This window comes from Bos indicus, chromosome 6 (genome assembly GCF_029378745.1).
Source record: "Bos indicus isolate NIAB-ARS_2022 breed Sahiwal x Tharparkar chromosome 6, NIAB-ARS_B.indTharparkar_mat_pri_1.0, whole genome shotgun sequence".
Classification (NCBI taxonomy): Eukaryota; Metazoa; Chordata; class Mammalia; order Artiodactyla; family Bovidae; genus Bos; species Bos indicus.
The window spans coordinates 21,491,538-21,501,038 of record NC_091765.1 but is presented as its reverse complement, the minus strand read 5'-3'; the positions used below and the strand labels follow the sequence as shown (position 1 = coordinate 21,501,038).

The 9,501-nt window shown below is 34.1% G+C and overlaps 1 protein-coding gene across 3 annotated transcripts in view; it reads right to left on the bottom strand.

The window, feature by feature from the left end:
• Positions 1–1,051: 1,051 nt before the first annotated feature.
• The window catches only part of CXXC4 (CXXC finger protein 4), a 30,589-nt gene continuing 22,139 nt past the window's right edge, over positions 1,052–9,501 (bottom strand). For all 3 annotated transcript variants that reach the window (XM_070791125.1, XM_070791126.1, XM_070791127.1), the window contains one exon: positions 1,052–7,854. Coding sequence is in view for 1 of the 3 variants with exons in the window: in XM_070791127.1 (XP_070647228.1) it covers positions 7,810–7,854 (45 nt within the window). In the remaining 2 variants the exon portion in view is untranslated. The remainder of the gene's footprint in view (positions 7,855–9,501) is intronic.

Sequence of the window (9,501 nt, the reverse complement as noted above, 5' to 3'; positions counted from 1 at the left end):
ATTAATTCATTAATAAGGGCTATGAAGAGGTACCAGAGAAGGCAATGGCACCCCACTCCAGTACTCTTGCCTGGAAAATCCCATGGATGGAGGAGTCTGGGAGGCTGCAGTCCACGGGGTCGCTAAGGGTCGGACACAACTGAGAGACTTCACTTTCACTTTTCACTTTCATGCATTGGAGAAGGAAATGGCAACTCACTCCACTGTTCTTGCCTGGAGAATCCCAGGGACGGGGGAGCCTGGTGGGCTGCTGTCTTTGGGGTCGCACAGAGTCAGACACGACTGAAGCGACATAGCAACAGCAGCAGCATGAAGAGGTACAAGTTACTTTAGTGCCTATAATAGGTGAATTTAACAAAGTCATAAAAGTTGAGGAGAAGTTTCTTGTAAAAGTGTATTAGCTAATTTCTGAAGAATAAAGAGGCATTATCCAGGAAAATAGAGAAGGAACAAAGATTCCAGATATTAATAACAAAATGAACAAAATGTCCTGAGGTGAGAGGCAAAACCTATCTTGCAACTATGAGGATGGAAGAAAGTCTAAATGGCTGGAGCACGGAGAAAGGGATGACATGAAATGGGATGAGACTGCAGAGCTAAACTGCAAGATCCTTGCAACCACATTTAGGATCTTATTCTAAGAGCAACGGGAGATCGCTGACAATGAGCATGGAATCCCAAGAACTTTGTGTGTATGTGTTTTAAAAGAACTGCTTAGGCTGCAACATAGAAAATGTTTGAAAATTGACAGGAATGAATGGAAAGAGAATACTATGGTAGCGCTTCAAGTGGCCCCCATGAGAAATGACAGCAACTTGGACTAGGACGATGGCATGTCTCAGGTCTTTTGAACCTTCCTCTTTCTTTCTTCTGCCACTCCAGTCTCTTTGGTTCACTACTTTAACCTCAGGTTTTACAACCCCAGAGTATTTACTTGAGCCTTGCCCTCTTCTTTCAACAGGGAAAAATTTTAAATGAAAAAGCTTCACTCCACCATCTCTTGCCATGCATTCACATGATGCCTGTTCCATTCAACACAAACACTTTCCACTGATTTTATTTGTGTATTTATTTCAATCATTCAGTTGACTTTCATGATGATGGTAAATGTGTCAGGAGGAACATTTTATTTATATTGATATCTCCAGTAGTTGGCACATTGAAGATCACAATAATTCTTATTGAATAAATGAAAAATTAAATCAATTGCTGGTTTGCAAACACAAAAACTATTCACAATATTCTTCTTGCTGCTGCTCCATAGACATCACAAATTTTAGGGGGACAGAGGTCTTTTCCTATGGTCAAAGTATACAAGCTACAGATTAAATAATCTATTAGTGTTTGCATGTGCACTTGAAGCTCAAATATACATGTGTATAAATAGACATCTCAATAATACATAAATATACCTAAAATGTCCAAATTATATGAAGAAAATAACACATTTGGGGAGCAATTTGTGTAAATAATTTTCAAAACAGTTCCAAATGACTGCAAGTGGGACACAGTGAAATGTTAAATTATTAAAACACCCCTAAAATGTTCAAAAGATTTCATGTAGACTTCCCCAAATTCCCTGATTCCCAGAGAAGATATGAAGTATTATAAGATGTTGAATCATTAAGTTCAGTTGCAACTGTAACTGAATGGTGGCAGAATCTTTTACATGAAAGATGTTTAATAATCTACACTGACCCTTAGCTATTGGAAGCATGAATTGAATTGTGTCAGCTAAAAACAACACACACATATGCACACACAGATTAATCTATTTCCATCCCCCCCACATTAATTCAATATTAATAAAACTGTAAATATTTATAAATAATTAAAATATGAATGAAATTACATGGTAAGTCATGAAAAGTGAGAAAAGGTTTTGATGGGCATAATGAATAAGAATTTTCAGTTACATATGTTTCATGATGATATCAAAGGTTAAACAGTGCCATTTAAATGTTTTTCTTTTTTAACCTCCCTTCCAACTGTGCAATTTTCCTGAAGCCATATAATTTGAAACAGAAGATCACTTTTCAGAAAAGTTGTAAGCAGAAGATCATAATTCAAACCAAGCAACCAGATTCTCCTAACATCTAATTATTAAAGAAGTCAGTAATTCAGTCCCATATTAAGAATGCTTTACATGTAGTTTTGTACATGATTAGAATGGCTTTTAAAAGTACTGTTCTTGGAAAGAGACATGGACATTGCTTCCAATTTGTGAAATTACAACACCTGCTAACCAGAATGATTTTGTCATAAGAAACACATTGTAAACAAAGCACAGACTTAGAATGAAAAGACAGTTGACATTCCATTTTACATAAATACATGGAAAATAATAAATATTGACTAAAAAAATGGCCAAAAAAATCTGAATTGCAAAGGACATAAATATAGATCTTAAACCAAGTTATTAAAAGATTAGAAACAAAACTTACAAATAAGCAAAAATGTCCTTATACTTATGATATGCATGCAAATAAAATCTCAAATTTGTGTTCACTGTGTTTATTTCAAATAACATTTTTTTCTCCATCAAAAAAAGAGTAGAAATAAAATGGGGAATAACTTCTGCTAAAATATGTCAACTAAAACAACTGATACCAATAAAGACACTTAAAAATGTGTATTATTTTCCAGAAGCCATATGAAATTATCTGGTTCAATGTCTAAATAAGTTATAGAGTTCCCCTGTCTTTCCCTTTTTAGTTAATTCAAGCTATTTTGAAGAATTATTCTCTTATCATTACATATAAACCTCAAAGCATTTGTATCCTTGAAGATGTCAAGGAAAGTATTATCATGAAAATCTGGTTTTGCCATATTGTTGCTTACACCAAAATATAATAAAGAAGCATAGCAACTCACCTGCAAAATTGCTGAATACCCAGAAACTCTCATGATTCCAGTTATCTAATTCATGTTTCTCACACTATATAATCCAGTTCGGTTGCCAAGGCCAAGATATTTTATACTAGTGATATTCTAACAGAACACATCTTGAAATTTATAACATTGACAAAAATCTTCTCATGTGGTCTTTTTTTCTGTGAACATGAACTCTTTCAATTGTCTAACGCTCCATGTTTGAAACCATATTAATGATTTCCAAGATATAATACTGTGTTCTACAATAGTTTCTCATAGTTTATGAAGCAGCAAAAAAAATTAGCTCTTTGTTCTGGGAAGCAGTGAAGTAATAGTTAAGTGCCTTCACCACCAAATAATAAGCAGGGTGGACCACAATATTCTACAATAAAAAAGTAACACAATAAAAAGGTAATCTCAGAGTATTGCTGGGAGTGGCTGAAGATACAATTCCAGTATTGTGTATTTCTTCATGTACCTTAATGCTTTTAAGTATTATCACCAAGACTTTTCATTCACAGCACAAGGAGTTCATGGAAAGCTTTCTCGTGTCACTCTTATAATGAATGAATGAAGAAAGTTTGGATATACTCATTTCTTCCTCTATTTTGGGGAACTTTTAAAGCTTTCAACAAGAATATAGCCTTTAGAAATATAAAAGGCATCATGTTCTTTCTTTCCTTTAAATATATAAGAAAGACAAAAATATATGAAGAAAAAAGATGAACAAAATGGGAACATTTTATGAAAATTTTATAAACAGTATTCATTCTGCTGATGTAGGAGCAAGTTTAGAACGAAAAATGTTTTTATCGTAAAAAAAATTAGACTTTCAGGATCATATGCTGATTATTTAAAATCTCACAAATAAAAATTTGTTCATGGAAAAAGAGATCTTTGAATACTAAAGTCCTTTATTCAACAACACAGAAATTTCACAAAAACAACTTTACTGGGCAAATTGAATGTGTTTTTTTTTTTAAGTTTTTTTTTTTTTTTACAGTTTTGTACATGCCCCATAAGTAATTTTCTTTAATAAATACACTGTTTTCCAAAACTGCTTTTTTAATAATTGCACAAGCATACATACACCTTACACAAATATCTATTAGAGAATTTAATAGATAACTGCACAGTTCAGAATAGGAGAACACTGTGAAAGGAGTACATTTTGTGGCCCATGTTCCTGAAATATCTCTGACTTCCTTGCAATTGTGAAAATGAAATCCCTCTTAACATAGTAACTGTCTTTTATTCACTAGGAATACAGATCTCAGTGTGAAACTGCCAAATTTAATAAAAACAAAATTTGAAACATTTAGCTGTTACATGAGAACCAACTGTGTGATATCACTGTGAATCTAGCCATGATCAAAGACCCACAACGGTTTTTTGCTGAACATATTTGACCCTGAATAGTGTGTTCATTTAACTGCTTTCTTGTTTTCATTATTTGATTACAGAGACTATCAACTTAAAGACTTTATATGCATTAGTATTAATTGTACAACTTACATGCCAGGGGTTCTGAATGAAAGGAAGGGAATATTCCTTTCTTTTAGTGACTGCTTAATATTAATTCATAGGAAGTCTTCCATCTCTTGCTTCCTATGAATGTGTTTAGAAGAAGAAAGTTGGGTATTTGGAATTAAGCAACAGGAGACACTTTTATATATTCTTACCCTGGGGGAAGCCTATTACTGTTCTCCCTCCCAAGAATGGACACATTTCTAGTTTGTAAATATGCCCTCCACTTGGGCACAGACAGGAGGAATCCATCAGAAAGCCACTTTGGGATGAAGGCCTGGAAAGAGAGAGATTTGCACTCTGATGCTCTTGTGATATAAGGGTGCTGAGTGAGAGCTGGAAAGGGATGGGTCCACTGCTCTACACGGCAGCAGCCCGAGTACTTTCCATAGTCTTCCCAAACGCTGATGCATGATGGCACCTCCTCACCTACACCTCTGTACGTGACCTCTCACACAAAGTTTTTTATTTGGCTTATCTGAGATGTAATTTTTAAGTTGTAAAGATACCCCATATGATTTACAGCTGACTGCTATCTTCTGAATTTTCTTGATTCTGAATATGAAACATACAGCAAGGAATTTTTAAAAGTTACACTTCATTGGTATTTAAGAATCAAGAAAAGTGTAAATCTTTCAATCACTCCCTCAGTGCTGCTATGATGTGCTTTACAAGTTCTCAATACATCAACTTACAAGGGAAAAAACTGAGGGGAGGCCAGAGGAGTGATACCTTTCTTCAGCATCACCAAAGGGAACCTTATATGCACCCTCCATTACATAAATAGCTTAACCCAAAACATTAAAAAATGGGTGGTTTAAAAAAGAACAACATCAGGAATAAAAACACATAAGAAATTCAAGAAAAGCTGCACTCCTCCATATCAATAATTAACAGATTATTTCATTAAAAAATTGAATTCACATGTAAAAAAATCACATTTTACAATATACAAACTCATTAATTCTTTAAGAAAACAAAAACACATCAAGACATGCAATACTAGCATGTATTTTAGACTCACAGTACATAGCGATGAGATCTTCATATGTTATTGTATGCCTAACGTAGCCTGAATAAAAGTTTGTTTCAATTCTGTAATAACAATGATCACTTTCCAAAAAGCCAGGCAAGCTTACCATTCAAGTGTGAAAGTAAGTTTTCACTTACTCGTAATTCATTAGCAAATCGGTTAAAAAAAGTCAAATAAAATTAAAAATGGAACAAGAAAGAACTCATACAGCTCTTATTGGTCCCACAGCAGAAATAGAAATTCTAACTAGAACCTTCAAAGGAATATATATCAAGTAGAAAGCTATCTCAAAATTAATATACAGCACGTTTTAATTTGCGATGGTTTTCTTCTCTAAACATGGATAAGTGTAATACATCATGAATTTTCTTCAAAAAGGCTATTTGACAGTAACTGTAGACCTTGTATCCATACTCTAGGCAAATTAAGTCATATTGTTTTTCACATTGGCATTTGTAAGTACCTTCTCCCCCCTTGCCAGCACTCTAGCAATGAAGTGCTCCTTCTGCTTTTACAAAAACCTCTTCTGTCTGTATTTTTTCCCATTCATAACTACAACTAGCCTTTTAAAATTATTCATCTGCTAGTCTTTCTAAAACTTTACAGTTCCTTTCATCATCCTCTGTCTTCTCAAGTTATTTTTCTTCACCTGATCCATGTTGCTAAGTTGTCAGCAGGTCAATGGATGTCACAGGCTAAAATAGCTGGCTAGTGACTAGAGAACAAAAAGATACAGTAATGTGGAAACTTGCATACTCTATGTGTTTTTGCTAAACTCTGTCTTATTTCTGAAGCTGAAAACAGTCTTTATAATTTGGGGGGAAAAAGAGAGAGAGAGAGAGAGGAGAACTAAAACTCTTAGGGATCATGCCATCATAAATCATAGCCCATCATAATGGGCTAGCCTAAAGAACACTGACTGCAGAAGAAAACCAAACATTATGAAGAAAAGGTAGCTCAAGTCCTACGAAGCATTACTCCTTTTGTTTGGGGGCTGTTTGCATTTATGGAATTCCATAGACTGTGGCCCTGTCTTCTCAGGAATGGAAGCATCTGGTGATGGTGATGAGAACGGGAATGGGAAACATGGAGCATTTCACGGAGGGCCTACAAGAAGGCCACGGTTTTAACTGGGAGGCTGTGAGAAAGGAAGATCAAAAGAGATTTAACAGCCTCACTTCCATGAATGTGTTTCACTCTTTTGAACTTAAAAATGTACCAGCCATGTCTCGATGCAGGAGGCCTTTATGTAATGAAATTTTAAAACAAAACTACACTTTTAATATCATACATAGAATTTAAACAATTGGATATGTTTTATTAAGTGTTTATTTTTTTCTACCAAAAAAGAAGCAGAAAAACAGGCAAACAAAAAAATACATACAAACAAAAAAAACCCATGTTGGGCTGGGGGGAAAAAAAAGTCAGTCATGAATTTCTCCCCTAAAATATGATACTCTAGCCTGTATCCTAGAAAACACTGTTTAAAGAAAGAAAAAAAAGTTATACAACAGATTCTGCATGTTTCAACTACTCTGAGTACTCCGTCTTACAGTGCCACCCAAGACAAGTCAACTACACTAAGGATTTGGGAGGTATACCCTTCTGTACAGCTCGTTTGTAAGCAATGCAAGTGCATAACCACTACTCTAATATAGTGCTCAAAAGATTAATTGAAACTTTCCTAATATCTTCCCCTCTTAGAACAATACAACGGAAGGTAACTGCTGGATGCATCATCATCTTTTAGTCTTGTAAAACTTGGCATCAAGTCTCTACGGAAAGATGCATGGCAAAACACGCCACTGCTGTTGCTGCTCCTAGAAACAACTGGCAAAAAAATATTTAAAGCTAAAATTTATTGCTCCAGATTTAACTCGCAGAACCGGAGTGTTGTGAACAAACTGTTAATCTCCATAGATGCTCAGACATGATTGTCCTCTTGTGTCTAAACACACAAAATACAAGCTGCTATCTGTACAGTTTACAGTCCTGAAACACATATATTTGAAAATGAAGTATAGATATGTACTTTGCAAAGATACATGATTTTACAGCAGGGGCTTACCCAGACTTATTTTTTACAGCCACTTTCAAAATAGACAACAACTTCACTAGGATAGCTAAATTACATCAAAGAAAGAATCAGTGTATTGAAAGTAAATAGACTGGCCAATTCCCCAGGCTCCCAGATTATTTTTATATGTCTTTTTTTTCTTCTTTCCCCCCACTTTTTTTTTTGAAGAAACCCCTATACATAAAATGAAAATAATATCTGGATATTTTCTTCAGTGGTGGACTAAGCAGTTTCTTAAAACAAGACATTAGTTTGCCCTTCACTTCCAAATGCCTTGAAAATAAGATATACTACTGCTTTAAAAGAACCATCGGAATGCTTCAGCGCTGGGAACAGGTGTTCTCTATAAAAAAAGAGCAAGAAAACAAGTTAAGCTTTCTTTCTATGCCAATATAAAATTAGATTTTCTCCTTTACACTTCAACAATATTTCTAGTCAGCAATACACAAATAATGACTTGCATATTTCAACATTTAATTAAAAAATAAATGTTTAATCTTAGAATATTACAAAAATTAGAATATTGAATTTAACGCTAATTTACTAAATCTAATGATTAAAGCACACTGATCTAAAAAATAGAAGAAACACAGCTTAGAACATGGATGGCAATCAGAAGAAAGGGGAATGTACAGACTACTAACCAGTAGTAGGAAGATCAGCCAGCAAGTGTACTTAAAAATCTGTATCCACTACATACGCAGCCTATGTAAGGCTGATGTTTCAAATTTAGTGAAATAGTTTCTTCATTCTGGAGAATTTCTTTTATGACAGGACAACAACAAATGTAACATCAATACTGCTTCTATATTTAACTACTAATGCTAAACATTCCTACATATAATCTGATATGAGCTATACTGAAAAATATACCTCTATTTTAAAATGTCTGCATTTGCAACAAAATAATGTCATATACACAAAACAAACTTACAACTAACCAATGATACTCAATAGAGCAAAAATATCTTTCTGCACCAGAAAAATACTATAGTTTTCCAATGAAGTAACAGGCAACACTAAACATATGAGCAATTCTTTTAACGAGAAGTTTACAGTTACTATGGGGATTTTGCTAGATAAACAGTAGTTAAGCTGTCAAATTTTCTTTTATATATTAACATTACAGTAGTTCATCATTCCATACCCTTCTTTATAAAACAGGATCACATGAGTATATGTTGAAGGTACATGAGGAACAACTAGCTAAGAGTAAATCTTGATATGGGGCAAATGAAAACTTCCTTTTCTTCCTTAGATCTGTCCAACAAACCTATGGAGCCTATAAGATAGCTGCTCAAGATGAATAAGTATATAAATTGGAAAGTTGAATATTACCAAAATATATAGGAGGTATAAAAGAATGCACTCATACACACACACACTCCTCATAAACACATCTTCAGACAGTGTTAACAGCACCTGAATTTTCAGAACATATATAAAAATTCTACTACAAATACTCTTTAATAATCGAGGTTAGCTTTTATTTACTTTTCATATATGACTTGTTAGGTTGACACAATCCTACCATAGAAATGTCATCTAAAAATTTAACTGTTATTAATTGATTAAGATTCAAATGAAATTTTAATTGAATAAAATAACCATGCTGGCTATCTGCACTAAAAAGGATTTTAAAAAACTGTTCTCATAATCAATACCATATACATCACAATGAATGTGTTAAGAACAAACTAACACTATCTAATTCAAATTTGCATATAAGTATACAAAAAATATTTAGCTTGTAAAGTATTTTCTAAAAGCACAAACAAAAAGGTCCAGGTGTGGAGAAAAGGGAACCCTCTTACACTGTTGGTGGGAATGCAAACTGGTACAGCCACTATGGAGAACAGTGTGGAGATTCCTTAAAAAACTGGAAATAGAACTGCCATATGACCCAGCAATCCCACTGCTGGGCATACACACCAAGGAAACCAGAGTTGAAAGAGACACGTGTACCCCAATGTTCATCGCAGCACTGTTT